This window comes from Temnothorax longispinosus, chromosome 9 (assembly GCF_030848805.1).
Source record: "Temnothorax longispinosus isolate EJ_2023e chromosome 9, Tlon_JGU_v1, whole genome shotgun sequence".
NCBI lineage: Eukaryota > Metazoa > Arthropoda > Insecta > Hymenoptera > Formicidae > Temnothorax > Temnothorax longispinosus.
The window spans coordinates 9,227,480-9,244,770 of NC_092366.1; the positions used below are offsets into that span (position 1 = coordinate 9,227,480).

General features: G+C 41.6%; 2 protein-coding genes across 6 annotated transcripts in view; one reads left to right on the forward strand and one right to left on the reverse strand.

Annotated features, from left to right (window-relative positions):
• The window catches only part of Centrocortin (uncharacterized), a 32,881-nt gene extending 21,024 nt beyond the window's left edge, over nucleotides 1-11,857 (forward strand). For 2 of the 4 annotated variants that reach the window (XM_071789308.1, XM_071789307.1), the window contains exons 2-8: nucleotides 5,510-5,622; nucleotides 5,882-6,030; nucleotides 6,645-6,849; nucleotides 6,957-7,225; nucleotides 7,444-7,597; nucleotides 7,773-7,808; nucleotides 8,903-11,857. In XM_071789308.1, the coding sequence (XP_071645409.1) occupies nucleotides 5,510-5,622; nucleotides 5,882-6,030; nucleotides 6,645-6,849; nucleotides 6,957-7,225; nucleotides 7,444-7,597; nucleotides 7,773-7,808; nucleotides 8,903-10,195 (2,219 nt within the window). In that variant the 3' untranslated portion in view covers nucleotides 10,196-11,857. Of the gene's footprint in view, nucleotides 1-4,493; nucleotides 4,639-5,509; nucleotides 5,623-5,881; nucleotides 6,031-6,644; nucleotides 6,850-6,956; nucleotides 7,226-7,443; nucleotides 7,598-7,772; nucleotides 7,809-8,902 lie in introns of those variants that run through there. The other 2 variants (XM_071789305.1, XM_071789306.1) reach the window with 2 other exon arrangements.
• Nucleotides 11,046-16,230, reverse strand: LOC139819717 (uncharacterized). Of its 2 annotated transcripts, XM_071789316.1 has the most exons (8): nucleotides 16,002-16,230; nucleotides 15,819-15,932; nucleotides 14,960-15,372; nucleotides 12,697-12,917; nucleotides 12,562-12,617; nucleotides 12,265-12,487; nucleotides 11,968-12,176; nucleotides 11,046-11,674 (listed from the first exon to the last, which is right to left on the reverse strand). In XM_071789316.1, exons 2-8 carry the CDS (start codon nucleotides 15,890-15,892, stop codon nucleotides 11,596-11,598), a joined length of 1,275 nt encoding a protein of 424 aa, XP_071645417.1. In that variant the 5' UTR covers nucleotides 15,893-15,932; nucleotides 16,002-16,230; the 3' UTR covers nucleotides 11,046-11,595. The 2 variants fall into 2 exon arrangements, with proteins under 2 accessions (XP_071645417.1, XP_071645418.1); XM_071789317.1 differs by lacking the exons at nucleotides 15,819-15,932; nucleotides 16,002-16,230 and adding an exon at nucleotides 15,471-15,494.
• Between the last annotated feature and the right edge of the window lie 1,061 nt (nucleotides 16,231-17,291).

Below are 17,291 nucleotides of genomic sequence, written 5' to 3' on the forward strand. Positions count from 1 at the left end.
GGGCTGAAACTCAAGTCAGAGAGCTGGAAAGTGTGCGATTAGACGGCAACATGAGGACGGATATACTCTCGCCCATATTGAATTTCCTTCACCGTGTAGATCTCCTAGTTTCTGTTTTTGCGTGCGCCGCGCCGATATTTCTGGCTCGCTCGACCACCTGTATAGCTCGTCGAGCCTCAGGATTGATTCTTCTATACCGAATGTATCGTGTGTACTTTTTCGCTCATAAATGTATATCGCTCAAGAACGACAATAATGTACAGCTATTCAGTTATTATTACAGCGGTAGTCGTTACCATACACCGTGTCGAACCGGTCAGGAACTTCGCTTTAGCTTGGTGAACGGCAGTGCAAAGAGCCTGACCTATTGACTTGGCACTTGAGGACCACCCAGCGATAAAAATGTCGGCTATAGGAATATAAATACTTGACAAGTACGAGTCGAGTACTTGCAGACGCGAGAATATTTCAAAGTTTTATGTAAAATATGCGTTTTTTCAATTATCTTACTTTATACTTTCGGATTAATCAAATCACGAGAGATATCGCAAAATTTAATTGATTGTTTAAGTTCGTGCTAGTTCGTGCAGTTCTAAAAATCGGAAGGTTTAGAATTTTAGAATCCCCCTCTTTTTTCTTCCACGCGTTTCCGCTCGAAATTCCATACGTGCAATGTACTTTCATGTACTCTCTTTCAGCGCGCTTTCGACGACGTCGTTGAACCTCGCGCGCCTCACGTGTCGCTTGAATATTTTACGCTTGGTCCGAAACAATGATGGGAACACGGCCCACGGGATGCTTTAACGCCGCGAGTGCGCTGGCAAGCTCCAGTTACCGGTTCGTCGAAAAAGACGACGAGAAAGGAAGGAGAGACCCAGCGAGCGAGCGAGCGAGCAGGCGGACGGGCGGGCGCGTGCATGAATGGCATTGTGCTACCACGATTCAACTGGGACAGATATTCGAATCTCGTATGTCACGCCGTCTTTCCACCCACGCGCATGTACTCGTACCTACCTTCGCGTCGACATGCGCTTTAATTATCGAATTAGCGATATTATCGCTCGAGAAGCGCGAAAGTCAGAGAAAAACTCATCCGGTAACCTGCACATCTCGAATACTGCGACGAGATCGAGTCTGACCTTTAACTTCGACGTGGAATCCCTTCCCTTAGAGACGTGATTATCGAATTGATAATTAAATCCTGCTCTCGTTTTTTATTTATTTATTTATTTATAAATAGGATTTATAGAGATCCTTTTAGTACACATAATATAATAATTATATAATATCAACAAATACAAATAAGATCTATTAAAGACAGTAAAATAATAAATGTTTAAAAATAAAAAAGCTAAGAGATATTTGAAAAAAGTCCATGCAATCGGAGAATTCGTTCGCCAGCATATCCTATTCAGGGGTTTAAATTTACCATAGAAAGTACGATCCAATTCTTCATAAAAAATTAAATTGCAAGAGACCTGACCGGAATATGCAATTTTACGCGATCCAATAAGTCAGAGCAAGTAATACGCTTATTAATCATTTCTCGAGAGAGTAGGTAACTTTGTCGCTCTCTGTTTCCCACCCTTGTTTCATTTCATCGATATATGGGCGATATCGCAGAAGGCGTGGTGCAACGGGCTAATAAACCGGTATCGAGACACGTAGGCGGAAGAGTTTGTCTAACGAAGCGAACACGGCGAAATCAAAAGTCGGAAACGACGTTCTAATGGTTCGACTCGACTCGAGCGGAAGAATTCGCCGCGGAGTCCTCCGCGGGTTCCGCGTGGACGACGTGTGCGGGAAACCGCGCGCCGTGATATTTCGACTGGAATATGACCCGGCGACCTCGGAATAGAATCTAAATCTCCCTCGCCGGCTACTTTCTCCTGAGAATATGTTCCGGGCGAAACGTTATTAATCTCTTCATCGGGACTGACGGGCGGCGCGGCGCGGGGACGAAGGGAAAAGAGAGGCGAAAAAAATGAGGGCCTATTGTTGCAGTGCGCAGGTGCATCGACTTGACCTTTCGGGCGCATAAGGAAAGTGCAAGCTCCGAAACGTTGCTCGCCAAGTTATCCGGCGCGGCTGTCGGACGCGTTACCTCGCGCGGAACGAGTTTCGCGTATCGATAATGGCTCGCCGAACGCTCTAATTTGGCTGTCCACGGACCGTCCTTTTTCACCGATAGTGCATTCGCCGATCTCGCCGTTCCGAACGTATAATTTATCCACGTCCGCGCAAACTCGTCACAAACGACGAAAAGAAAAGAGAAGAAAAATATTAAATACTATTACGCAAGCTCTCCGGCATAAAAATAAGACTTTCACCAGGAGCGGGCGTAATAACGAATCGAAAATCGTTATCGCGGGGGTTCCCAGGAGCTCGCGAACAAGGATCCCGCGGGGGTTTAATCGCGGCGGTGGCGTCGGCGATTGATATTCACTCGCGAGCGTCGGGTCCCCCTTAAACAAGTCACGCCGAGTACCTAATGAAGTCTCGCGAGCGTAACGAAGAGAACGATGAGCTTGTCGATTCGCTTCTGCCGTGACCCCGCGAACCCGTGACTCGCGACGAGGCGCCGGTTTCCGCATCTACAGAGCGCGAAGAGGGACGAAGCGGTTTCTGGACGTGGTATATACGAAATCGTCCGTCATCGATTTCTCGCGTACCACTTTTCCTGCACGCACATATACGCATATACGGGCTGTATTATGCGTTTCCTTCACCGGCGAGCATCGTACCGCGAGAACGGCTTTGTTACTAATAACTAAGGCTTAAGGGTCAACGGAACACGTCGGAAATTTATCATCGCTCGCTTCTCTTGCATATCGCTCGTGCGATGCTTCGCCGTAACGGTTGGCTCACCACTGATCGTGTCATTAAGTCGCTGTAGCAGCAAAACGTCAAAAGCGAAAGAATAGAATTTCTTTTTTTGGAGGGGGGGACTTGCTGATCGCGATGCGGCAGTAATGGGTGAGTAATGAGGACACTGGGCCGATGTTTTCGGAGATTATTGCAGCGCTAGGTTGAATCTGATTGCGGATTCATTAAACACAATGGAGTCCACGGATTCGCTCGAAAGCGATCAGATAGGATACGAAATGTATAAACGATTTACGAACTGCGATAACGTTGCGGGATTTTTTGATCTGCGTGAAGCATCCGTAAAGCGAATCAGACGTCATCCTCAAATCATTTCTGAAACCTTTTATCGCACTTTTTGCAATGTTTTAAAAGCTCCTGTTCTTTTGACAATCCTTTGTGTAAAATAAATCCAGATGACAGTTCAGGAAAAGCTTATATCACACGCTACAAATGTACATGAATATTCTTACGCTCATTTTTCAATGCGTACGTATAACGTTCGCCGTGGACAGTGAATGTGTCAAGCGATATCGGATAAAGCTTTTACACACGTCGAGAGTTGCCAATCGCTGTATTCGCTATTATGTCCAAGTGGATCAAGGTTTTGTCGACTATTAACGTAACTAAACGTTGATACACAGGAACGGCGCGGCTTAATCGCTATTATTCGTCCGGTTGCTCCGGATTAATTAATATTACTGCCTCGACACAATGGAACAACGATGGTGACTGGTCTTAACGAAAAAAAAACTTGCTCGTCATCCTTCAAGCTGTTGTTAACGCACCAAATTTCATAACTCGGCTTTCGTTGTTCCAATCGTTTACGAAAAAAGCGAGCTTACGCGATCTATCCGAATTTTCAGCGGGCGATAAGCACGATGACTTTCCTTATTCATCACCCGTCAGATTACCCTGTCTCGTCAACCTACAGCCCCCATTTCTTTCGGTGGGAAGATACGCGCGCGCGCGCGCGACGAAAGATCTCTGCAGAAGTGGGACACCTTCTCTTATCGCGCCGGAGCATCCCACGAACGACGGGAACGAGCCAGATAGAAAGGCAGAAGGGAAAGGATGAGGACTCCAGAGTGAGAGTACCGAAGAAGCACTTAGGGGAGCTAAGTGCTTTCGAGAGAGGGAATGGCGAAAGATTTGATTTATCGCGTTCTCCGTCGGAATAATCAGAGAATGAACAGTTCTTTACGATAGATTTAGTGTTATTCTCCCAAGGGTCAATGCTCCCCCCCTTCTGTTTTCGATGGGGCCGAACTTGGTCCAAGCTGATTGCTAGTGTCATCCAGGTGTCATTGCGCTTAGACGCTTATTGGAAATTCAAAACTACTACTGGAAAGTGGCCGGGTAGTGAAGTGAGACCCCTTGGGTACCACCTCGATTGGAACGGTGATGAGGAGAGACGGGTAGGAGGAGGGGGGCAAAAGTTGAGCCCAGAAGCGTAAGAAAGACAGGGGGAGGGAGACGAGAGCGAGAAAGGAGGGAGCCAGGGAGGTGGATTACCGCTCGGTGGGCACTCGTCGTTTCGATCGGGCTAGCTACCACGGATCCACAGAAGACCGGCTGCCTCCGACGGAACCGGTTGTGTGTCGGAAAGGGCAACGACGGGTACTGGCAGGTCTCATCACGAGCGAGCCATGAGCGGGCAGAGCGTGGACATGGTCTGGGACCCGCAGACTCAGACCAACTCGTTAGAGGGCTGGGATTATTCTATCGAGCTCGCGTACCTTAAAAGTCTTAAGGGATCCTCCTCCGAAAGTAGTAAGTACGCGCGAACGTAAGAGGAGACGATTGGAATGCGGGTGGAAAAAATACTGTCGATTGACGATACTATCGATAACGTGTGGTGTTGTGGTCAAGAAGATGGTGTTTAGTACGGAAGAAGTGATAACGTTAGGAGAGATGGCAGATTATTGCGATCGTTATCACGTGGTGGATTAAATCTGTCGTGACCGAAGAGGGTGGAAGAGGTATCTCCACTCCACCGAAAGGTCGATTTGATAAAGGCAGCTATATCGTCGGGTCCGTTTTATCGTGCAGATGTGTACGCGTTCAATTGTATCTCTTCAGTTCTGAAATTATTACTGTAATCTGGAAAGGGTTTTGCGGCAGTTTCGCGCCGTGATTGCGTCGCATTAAGAAGTCAACTTCGTCCGTGACCTTCACGGGTCACGTTGCTTCACCACGACATCGAGTACCGCGAAACGGTAGCTCGGCGGTCGTTTGCTCGTCGCGAAGGTCCTTGGCCCTAGCCGGTGTCAGAATGAGGGAGTGCCGCGAGCGTGAACCAGGGCGTTCGCGCTCGCTCGGCAGGCAGCAACCTGCAGCCGCCGCTCAGCAGGTTCCACGATTAATTATTATTCGGAGCGAGCATGAGTCGACATCGATTCCGTCAACGTAGATATTCCTTCGAATTCCCTCGGGTTCACCGACATCGCGATAGCGATCCGGAATCGAAATTATCACTACAGATTCATGCTTCGATCCTCTTTCCCCTGCGCAGATCTCTATCAGAAGTTTAATTCGTTAATTTACTCCAATAGATTAAAAACAAAGAATATGCTCGCGATGAGTAGGATTATTCCTGATCGAGGTAAAAGAAGATGCAAAATAAGTCTTACGTTTTGCGCAGATCTACAGTTGGCGGCGGAGCTCGGCAAGACCCTTCTAGAACGGAATAAGGAGCTGGAGAACATCATCAAGTTGCACCAAGCTACTGTGGAGGAGCAAACACAAGAAATCGAGGTTACTATAAATCTTGCAGTAATTTTTTCGCGAGTAATTCTTACAATTTGAACGATATTAGTATTGCTCACGGCAAACCGATTACCCTGCGGTTCTTCTCTGATAATTTTACTAATAGCTTCCATATAGCATTTTTGTAATAAACAGCGACAATCGCGGGGCACGGCAAGAAAATTCGAGTCGCGAACGATTTGCGGAATCGCTCAACCTCGAAATTGCACTGTCCGATGAATACGCATGTTATTTGTTCGTTCCGCAGTATATGAAAAAGCAGACTGCCGCCCTGAGGGAGGTGAACAATACGCGGCTGAAAGTCTACGAGCAGCTGGAAGTCAGCGTGCAGGATCTGGAACGTGCGAATCATCATCTGGTGATCGAAAACACGAGCGATAAGAAGCTGATCAAGAGGTAGGCGCGTTATCTTCCTTTGCTTCTTTTTCGAACGCCGTTTCTTCGATTGGCGAAGCGTCCTCAAATAGAGAGGAAAAAAAAGGAGAGAAAAATTGGCACTCTCATTCGAAAGAAAGATACCGCTTGATATTCCAGATAAGATTTTGCTACAAGTACCGCGAAAACGTGCCGGCCTAACGAGGTCTGTTATTATATCTTGTTAGCTCCGTATTGTATTGGCTATGTGAACCGTTGTTAGCTCACCTTTCTAAATGCATAATTCATGCACTATCCAATACAATTAAAGTTCATGGAAAGTTATTAAGTATTATTTTCCTATTTAACTCTATCCCAATCTCCCTAATGGAATCTATATACCGCGTGTCCATGAAATTCTATCGGAATTTCGGGTCAATGTGCTTTTCGAGCGAATCGAAATTCGGGCTAAACGTCTTGCGTTTTGACTCATCGCGGTTGACCCGAAATTCCGGAGAAATTTCGCGCTGCGCATTTCTCCAAGTGAGGCGACATTTCGAACAGATGTCCGACCGTCGGAGAAATTGCGATACGCAAAACGTTCCGCAATAACGAGACTTCTACTGATAATCATATAACGATTTGCGCGCGACCAGCCAATCCATGACTATCGAGAATCTGGAAATAAGATGCGAGGAGCTACAGAAGAAGATTGACGACTTGACCGAACGACTGCGTCAGCATGCCGCAAGCCCGTCTAGAAATAATGTGCAACAGCAGCAGCATCAACAGCAACAACTGCATCAGCAACAGAATACCGATTGGGAAACTTCGGATACGCAAGGTGGCAGCGAGAAACAAGTATGTATAGTTTGGGGTATAGTTTGAGTATTTTATGTAACATATCACTCTTCGCTCCATCCGAGTCTTCATGAGGAAGAGACTTGATGCTTTTTTCTTGTTTCCAGAGAGCTGCCCCGAGCTCGCCGAAATCCTCCCAAGAGATGACCGAGACGACCGCGGCAAACGACGAAGAGATAACCGAGTTGCTGAAGCAGTTGCAGGATGTTCGCAATCAAAGGGCTAGGGAGCAGAAGAAGGTCTCCGAGCTCAGTCAGCAGCTGACCACTTTGTTACAGGAGAACAGCGCATTGGAGGAGCAATTAACGGAGTGGCGTAACAAGGCGCAAGATGTGAAGAGTCTGCAAGAGGAGATTAGCACCTTGGAGGAAGTCAGGTACGAGTGTTCTCATTCATTTTCCTTTCTTGAACGTAAATCGCCTCTAGTTCTCCACGTACATAATTAAAAGCTACATTGCGAGAAAAGATCATTGCAACCGTAATGTAAATAAAAGTGAATTAAAAGTTGCACGTTGTTGGACTCATTGACAAGAAATTTTGCACGGTAATATCAGCATGACAATGTTTGTGAAACAAGCAAAATGATTTTTATAGACGGGGTCAATTGTGCGGGCGTTGTTTGCGCGGCATGGACACGAGGACGCACGACGAACTCTCTATAATGCTGGATCAGGAAGAGTACGATGACATAAGTATGGCTGAGTCGTTAATCAGTGAGAGTCAGCGAGACTCCGAATTGACTGTGCAGGTATTTCCTCTTTTTTTTTCTAACATTTGACTCAACTTTACGAACCGCTGGTTTACTAGTAAATCTACAGTTTGCATGAACCGAGTCTCTCTTGTGCTCGAGTCTGTCGCTACAATGCTTCTTTTGATTTCAGTTATGCTTGCCTAGAATAGTAATTATCTTTTATCTGCTTTAGGAAGTGACAAACTTCGCAAAATCCAAGCCAAAGACAGTACGTAAATGGCATAGTTCGTTGTTATGGAGGATATTTGCTTATACGAAAGTACCGTTGTTGTTATTTCATTTTTCCGAAGCGATTGTTTATATTAGAGCCCATTTTATTATTCCGATAATGCTCGCGCCTTTTCAAATACCGTTGTTCATTTTCCGCAAAATGTCTCTGGTTGTTCTTAAGCTTTGGCTGTTCAAACAAAGTTCTGAAAAATCAAAGATTCTTTAATCAAAGATTTTTTTTATCTTGACTTTCGAAAACGATTTTTAATACACAATTAACTCTTTGATATTATATATAATTAATACTAACATTCGATTATACTTTCAATTTGTACGATTATACCTTAAAATAACGTGCAAATTTAGATAATATATTAATAACATATGCGTGTTATTCTTATTTTATCTAATTTTATCTTATTAAAAAGTCAACTTCTATTAAAGAAAATTAATTATCTATTGGAGCGTAAAGTGTCTTTCTAATAAATATTAAGACATTTATGATGTCTAAAATACTGCGTCAAATTGACTACTTAATTCCCAAAGATTATTAAGACTGTGTCCATTTCTCGGCAACATTAAGAATCTAGGATAAGTAAACATTTGTGCTTGCTGTTGTTCTAAGCATGATAATTCCTGTTATTGGAATTGCTGCGTCTAGTCCAATTATTTTAACTGATAATTTTGTACAATGTATATATAAGTGCCAGATTTATAAGATATCTTAAATAAAACACATTTTCTCATGGAACTTTTTGCAATCTTTAATATCCTATAAATCTGGCAGGTCCTTTGCCCTTCTGCTTCCAGTTATCCTCCATTTCTGCACAACGTCCCGTATAATTATTACATCTAACGTAAATTGAAATGAAGAAATAAGTAAAAGTTGCGTATAATGTTTTATACTAACATAAAAATTATACGTGACCTTATTATGAGATTTTAGATTTGGTGTAGTAACATTTTAACGCTGATCGCTTTTCTCGTACATATAATTCTTGCAATTAAATATTCATATTAATTGTAAATGAATTTCGTCGTATACCCATTTTCGTAATTTCAACTGCACACACGTTAATTGCCTGCACACAGGATATAGGCAGCAAGAATGAAGGTACCGACGAACTGGACAGCGCGAATCCTTATCGAGTCTTGGTAGAGAAGTATCAGGCCTTGTTGGAGGTGCAGAGACATTGTCAGCCCCGTCGTAAGGACACCACACCCGCGACGTGTATGTCGTTGCAGGAGGAGCTGGAGATGTCCGGGGAGTTTAACAATTTTTATCCTGCTGCTTCCGAGGTCGAGACTGCCACGGCTCCGGAATCAACCAAAACCGCCTTGCGAATCAAACCTGAGAACGCTGGGAAAAAACCTTTCTCGGCCACTCCCACTGATTTCTCCGAAGCCGAAACGTCGTCTTCAGGCTTTTCGGACGAGACCAGCAACAAGGCGACGCAAACGGACGACAGACCGTCGGGTTCATTCCTATGCTCCATCGCCGACGGTGAGGACTGCAAGTTTAGCATTTACGACGACAACAGTCCATTTGAAAGCAGGTTCCGCAAGACGCCTGAGTACCGACAGCTCTTCAGTGAGATCTTTAGCGTTCTGAAACGGGCGGCCGAAGCGAAGGACGAGGGCGAGAAGCTACCGTTGCTGGACGATCCCGCCCCATCGCAGACGAAGTACGACGCGTCGTTACAAGAAGATTTGCAGAGCGAAGCGACGGACGACAATCAAAGCGTCATGTCCTCCATGGTATCGTCGGTGGTCTCGGAACCGGTCTTCAGGGTGCAGTCTGCTAGCCCGGCCAATCTAAAGGACAGCCAGCAATCCGGCAAGTCCAGCAACACCGCCGTGAATCAGCAACCCGGAAAGGACGCAAGCTGCAGAATGGATTACGTGTCTCTTAATTTGCGCGTCCGCAAGAAGTCCGCGGCGAAGAAGAACTTCGCTAAAAAGGCGGCGCAGTGCAACGACCGATCAACCACGCCGGACATCATTCCCACGACGAATCCGAAACTCGTACCAGCCAAACCTAACGGCGGGGGCCGAAGGAGATTCAGACCGTTCAACCCTGCCGAGCACGAGCACTCCGGTGCATGGAACGGTCAGCACAATGTATATCCGAATCGGTTGAGAGATAACAAGAAGTTATACGGCCTGACGCGTGGCCCAGCCGAGCAGCAGCAGCAACAACAACAACAGCAGCAGCAGCAGCATAACAATTTCGAGTACAAGGATTTCAAACCCAGCACCGCGTCGGAGGAGGTGGCTCGGCTGAAGCGATTGGAGATGTCTTATGCAGAGGTTCTTCGCACGCCTAACAACAAATCCAGAGCCAACAATCATCATCATCATCATCATCATTATCGTAGGAATTAAACGGGACGAATGGATGGGTGAAGCGAAGCACGTACAAGATGTAGAGTTTTATATTTGAATTTTAATTGTATCCTGACTAGAATAGAGAGATCTCACGCGCTAAGCTGCATCATTCATCCCGCGATGAGACCCAGTATTGTTTTGTACTTTCTTGTAAATATTCGACGACGTGGATATAGGTGTAGCGGCATGATTCTAGGCACTAACTAACACGTCCGCGTTAGCTTTAAGTTTGAACATTTCGTATCTTACTGTATATCCCTTTCCTTCCACGCGGTGAACATACAACGGCGAGTATTGACTCCCCTGTGGTACCGTCGTTAGTCGTTACGGAGAGGAGAACAATTTCTTCATGTGCCATTTACTCTCCGTGTCAAAATACCAACTTCCGACTCTAAAATTCGCACTGCTCTTCGATAACGTATATTTTCTCCTCGGGGAAGTGACTCTTAGTGCATGTCAGCAGCAGCATGCGTGGTGTGTTAGCTTTTGTATTTTATAGGTATAAATATTGTGATGATGTACGTATAAATAAATAAATTCTTTATCGTATTAAGTCGCTCTTCCCTCTTTCGCGCTCTCTCGTAATTATTATATGAGAGTAAAACCGATCCTCAATGAGCCAATTAATATATCCACTACTTGCTCTTGCGTAAGTTTTGTCATAAGAGTGTGAAACTTGTCCAACATATAGACATACACAGAATATAATCTTTGAAATGTAAAAATATAAAGGTCACATATATAAAAGCTGAACAAGTTATATTTACGGTACGTATGCGCGAACGGTCATTACAACTATCACTGAAATATCTATAATCTATATCATATCTTAAAAAGAATATCAAGGTTGCTGGGTGGGTATCATTTTATTCGGACATATTGAATGTACAAGAAGCAACTTACATCTGATATTTTACGCGGTTTCGCGAGCATATTATTTTAATGTAAGTTTCTCTCTATATTTTAACACCAGAACGCCTGAATTCTTTCTATTATCTTCAATATCGAAGGATAGCTTGCGACCTCTAATATTTCAGACTCATATAACTTATTACATTTAAAGAATATAAGATGTAAAGAACAATAATGCTGTGTGTAACTAAAAAGCGCATAAAATATAAGAGGAGACGTTTATCTCTAAAAATAATGAAAATAATTCACAAACGTTCCAGTGTTATTGTCCGTACAAACGGCATATAAACTAAAGATAATGAGTGATATAAGTTTATTAATACAATTACACCTGGGAATTGGAGTTGCGCATATTGTATGCGCGTTCTGTGTTTTGTCATTTCTCCGTTCACCTTCCTAAGAATAATCTGCATAATGTCCGTTACACATACATACAAGACATTTCTTTTCTTCATATTGATTTATATCAAAATGGGTACGTTCGATTAAGAATCGTCGAATAATGCGCGATGCACCGCTCCTAAACTTGGTTGTACATAACTCGAGCTGATACTACGTCTCGACCTGTAGAAAAGAAATTGCATCGTAAAAAAAAGGAGCACATCGGCTGCCTACAAACGACGATATTTCAAGACAACTATTTTAAGACTCTGAATTAGTTTCAGCCATAGTAGAATGACGTTAGATGTGAGAAATTCCACATAATGATTTCATGTGACACTGATACAAATAAATGAATTTATGCTGCTTTTGACTTTCATGTACCATCACACAATTTAGCATATAAAATAGGTTCATAAAATATGCCATAAATGTATGCCTGATACATATGGTAATAGACAATTTTTACTACTTACTCCGTGAGAGATCGGACGGCTGGCCCAGTTGGATTATTTTTTGGTCGTGGATTAACGAGAAGACATTTCATTGGATGGCCGTCTAATTGTCGATTATGATAAGTTTCAACTGCTTTAGTCGCATCCTTCAGTGTTTTATAAATTACTTCCGCTGTACCTGGACGTACTAGTCTCGATACGAGCAGTTCTCCAACATCTTCGAATAATTCCTACAGAATGCAAAAATATATATATATATTTTTATCAACAGTTTACAGCGAGAACTTTCAGAAATAAATTTTCTTTATCTTACTGCACCTTGATATCTTCTTGTGTGACATTGGCTTGCAAATTGGATACCACAATTCGATAGCCGTTTGATTGCGCCGACGAACTGGAACTTGCTTTCGGCCGCGACAAAACGCCCATTGTTCTTGTCTTATTCGGGGAAGAGGAATCAAGACGTGATTTAACTCCTACTTCTCGAAGATTTCTGGAATCGTAGTACTTGGAATCTGCTGTTTCTTCTGCTACAATTGTCCTATAATCAAAATTATAAAAAGTCCGTTGTCATTGATCAGTTAATGTTTTAATATTCTGTGAATATATATTTACCTCGACTTTGTGCCGAAACTCCAGTCTTCTTTATAAGGAGGTGAAACAGTCTTTGACTACAATACAGAAAAAGTTATACAAATTAAACTGATCAAATTATACAAATTTCGCATAAAAGGTAACGAAATTATTTACCATCGCAGAGCGCGCAACCAGTTTGTAATCTCTTTGCCTTTCTCGTTCCTTCTCTATCTCAGATTTTCGAGCTTGAATCCTAGTTACATTAGTATTTCTGGATTTTACCCAAGTGTAAGGAGAAATCGGATTAATGCTGAATACAGGAGGTGGAGGTGGGGGTGTTGGGGCGTACTCGTTACTCACAGTCCTCCTCAATGAAGGCGACTCCGTCAAATAATCTAAATGAATAAGCTAACATGAGTACTTTCTTTAACAAATACTATTACAATGATTGCCAATAAGACATTTTGAAATATACTTTACTAGAAATATATATAATCAAGGATTTTTTTATGTCAAATCGAATCGAATCAAATTTTATTTTCTACGAATTCAAGTCAAATCGACAAAATTTTATCTGAATCAAAACGAATCGAATAAAATCAAATCAAATTAAAAATATAATTTTTAATTAACAATATAATTATTATTAGATTGAATTTTAACACGTAGATAATAAGAGAACATTTTGATGTGGAAAAATAATATTGATAAATTTTTTTTAAGGCAAAAAACATTTAAATATTTAGATAACATAAAACTAATAAAATGTACTTTATTTAATATCGCAGTGTAACTGGAACAATTAGATAAAAAAATCATTAATTATTAAAGTATTCTAATGTAGTATTGAACATTATCCAATTATAACATGGTGTTTCCTAAGTGAGTATAAAAAATTGAAGGGAATATTCCGTGGCTTATTTTAGGAAGAAAAGGTCCTATAAACATATGTCTTAAACTGCTTTGTTTTCAAAATACAGAGTGTCGAAGATGCACACTGCTAGTGGATCTAAAAATGTTTTATTGGTACTGGAAAATGGTTCTTAATACCACATGTACGCATATCAAATTTAAGTAAAATATCTTCAAACGTTTTCCAAATTTTTATATTTTTTTCACAACTTTGACACCCTGTATTTTGAAAACGGAACAGTTTAGGGCATATGTTTATAAAATCTTTTTTTCCTAAATTAAGCCATGGAATATCCTCTTCAATTTTTTGTACTTAGGAAACATCCTGTATACATAGAATATATATACAAGGTGACCCATTTTAAGTAAAGCATTTTAACTCATCTCTTTTGTAACTCATTATAGACAAAAATGCTTCAGACAAAAATTGTTTGGCTCGAAGGGGGACACATGATTTTATGTCATCATTTTCAAGAAATTTCAAAGGCAACTAATTTCTTAAATGAAACTTGAGTTTTTCCTTGAGATAAAGGTTGTAGATCCCGTCGAGACGTTTTCAAAACTATAATAAAGCTCTCTTGTTAAGAATTTCCTGAGATATTTTAATTTTGTCATAATATTTTTAATATAAAAAATAAAATATTTCGTAAAGTATATTCACTTTGCGATGACTTTACCTTGATTCATTTTTATACATAGAATAATGAAAGGAATCGAATAATATTAATTTTTACACTTGCAATTTAGCAAAATTGAATGCGTCTACAAAATGCAATCAAATTTTAAAAATATTTTTTTTTACGATTGATTCTTTTCATTATTCTACGTATAAAAGAATCAAGATAAAGTCATCAAAAAGTGAATATTTTTTACGAAATATTTCATTTTATATTAAAAATATTATGACAAAATTTAAAATATCTCAGGAAATTCTTAAAGAAAGAGAGCTTTATTAAAGTGTTTTGAAAACATCTCAACAAGATCTACAACTTTTATCTAAAGAAAAAAATCAAGTTTTATTTAAGATATTAGTCGCCTTTTAAATTTCTTGAAAACGTTCTATGATCATGGCTCACATTGGAATCATGTGTCCCCCTTCAAGCCAAACAACTTCTGTTTGAAGCATTTTTGTCTATGATGTTACAGAAAAGATATCAAAATGCATTATTTAAAATAGGACACCTTGTATGTAGTTTACTTTATTAATAGCTTAATATTTTTTTACGCATATTCAAACTTTTACTTATAATTTAACAGGGTCACAGGACATATCAAAAATTAGAAATAAACTTTTTGACTGCTACTTAATTGCTCAGTGAGCGGTTGTAATACTAAATGCACTCACTGAATGCACCTAATATGACCACACTGTTTTGCTTATTAACGGGAAATCTGACTTTATAAAATTGACAATATATATGATTTGTATTCGAATCATCTATATTCAAAAATTTCGAATAGTTCAGATTTGAATCATAGAAATTTGAATTCCAATAAATACATCAATGTCTCTACCCTCACGTACCATCAGTATAATCCATACTCATATCTCCTAAGTAATGAGGCTCAGAGAAAGACGGTCTATATCCCACCGCTCTCGTGGGAGGCGGTATATAATTGTTTGGAATATTTGGTGGTAAGACATGCTGCATCAAATGTGGCACTTTGTTCGTCGACAATGATAGTCTACCGTTTCGGCCAGTCTTGCGTGAAATTCCTGAAAGGGCGTCTATTTTCTTGTAATGAGACGCACGAATCTTGTCTAATTTGAGTCGCGCATCGCTCTGCTTTGCTATCTCGGCGAGCTTGTCCCTGGCATCAGTGAGCTTCTCCCGATTCTTCTGTATTATCTTAAACCGCGCATCCGTGATTATCTGCGAGCCACGTCCTCTCACGGAACCGTTTGCTCGTGCTCCTCTGCTGATGCCTCTGCGTATCCTGTACAATCGTACAACATAAATTTTCTGATTTTTGTTTGATTTATAAATACTAAAGGAAAAACTATTGCGAGAAGACTAGTAAACGCGTTTTGTTACATAGCATCTAGAAATCGCGGAATATGTTTCCGTCAGAGGCAAGCCGTGCAGACATAATACTGTGCAGTCACTAGAGATGTACAATTAGCAAGTTTTATTCCGGAGCTATTCAGTTGGAGTAAACTAGCGCTGCAAATACACCCGCGCACGCTAGTTTACTCCAACTTCGCGGCGACGGGATTATCGTAAACGAAGTGATCTGAACGAGAACTCCAAAGAGGATTTTCGCACACAGACTTCTGTCAATAGAGGAAAGCGCGATCGCGTCAAGGTTATAAACGTATAACGCGAGCGTAAAGTTAGCGTGAGAATTCCGTTGCAATTAACAATTTGCTGAATTTGCCTTACCCTCCTCTGCCTCTCATTCCCAACGATTTCGACTTTTTAATTATATCATCTAGGCTTAGGCCCATATCAGCCATAACTAGACAATTCCAGATTCCAGTACGCGAAGCACGGGCACTGAAAGTGAAAACCAGTCAGGGCAGTCAGTCAAAAACCGAATTTGAAGAACTGCAATTTCAGATTTACGTCTAGCGACACTTTGCCGGAAACGCTATTGGATGCGGATTGGTCGATTCTGTATTTTGAGACAAGGTGAAAATTACAAAAGTGAACAGATTTACTAGATTTCGACAAATAAAATTGTAGATTTCCTAGTGAACTTCCTCACTTTTATAATTTTCACCTCGTCCCAAGATACAGAATCGACCCCCTAGAGACTTTTCAGAAACGTTCCGCTGGTTCCGCTCACGGCGCTCACAAAACGTTGCGACGTTCGAGGAATATGAATCGGTTTGTTCGCGTCGCATACTCCAATATACACCAGAGACTATAGAGATATAAGAATAAAGTGCGCGAGTCATATGCTAGCAAAGAGGCTACGATATAGGAATAGAAAAAGAACGCTGCATATAAGCCCATATATATTTCTGTCTTTGTCTACGCGCGCATGCGAAACAAAGACAAAAGGGGCCCATGCGCAGCTTTCTCCTTCTATTCTGCGCAGGTTTCTCTTTCTATTCCTCTATCGCTTTTTCAGCTCGCTCGCGCACTCTATTCTTATATCTCTATATTAGAGATATAACTTAGACACTTGGATCACGGATAAAAGGTGGCGATTGGATGATGATGAGTTTTTGGATGACAGGATGATTGGATGAAAGATGAGTTTTTGGAGTGCGTTGGAGTGAGTAGGAGCATGGTGGTACACACGGGTGTACTCCCTTCTCCTTCTAACTCGCTAAGATAGAAAGAGAAGGGAGTATACTCGTGTGCACTCGGGTGACGTTGCCGAACGCCGCTTTATGCTCGTATCAGACTACGGATTGGGATTGAGATTGGATTGAAATTTGACCAATCAGAGCAAAGTTTACTAAACTTGAGATCAGTTTTCTCTGTGCTACTTTTCTGTAAGAGCTGCAAGTTGATTGGCTTAAACCGAAACTTGGACACAGTTCTTGCATCGTGGACACCGGGCTTAATTTCACCTCGTTTCAAGAACCGTAATCAACCTCCTGGATTAGTAAACTTTGCTCTAATTGGTCAAATTTCAATCCAATCTCAATCCCAATCCGTAGTCTGATCACGGCTTTTAGGCCCGGAGCACGACCGCTCACTGAGCCGCTAAGTAGCAATTAAAGGTGCCTTTTCATGCTGACGCTCGACGCTCATTTTCAGCAGCAAGAAGGTCGCATGACCACAATTGACGCCGGCGTCAATTGAAATTCATGAAAAGGAAAACAGCGTCAAAATTTCGGCGTCTTCGCGCTGCTTTGGCTTTGACGCTTGAAGTTGGAAAAATCCAACTTCTCTTTCTTG

Excerpts from the sequence above, each read along its gene's own strand:
- LOC139819717 (XM_071789316.1), bottom strand. The coding sequence starts at position 15,892 with ATGGCTGATATGGGCCTAAGCCTAGATGATATAATTAAAAAGTCGAAA. Across the intron at positions 15,373-15,818 it reads GGAATGAGAGGCAGAGGAGG|GATACGCAGAGGCATCAGCA; the intron begins GTAAGGCAAATT and ends ACGATTGTACAG. Across the intron at positions 12,618-12,696 it reads TGGTTGCGCGCTCTGCGATG|TCAAAGACTGTTTCACCTCC; the intron begins GTAAATAATTTC and ends TCTGTATTGTAG.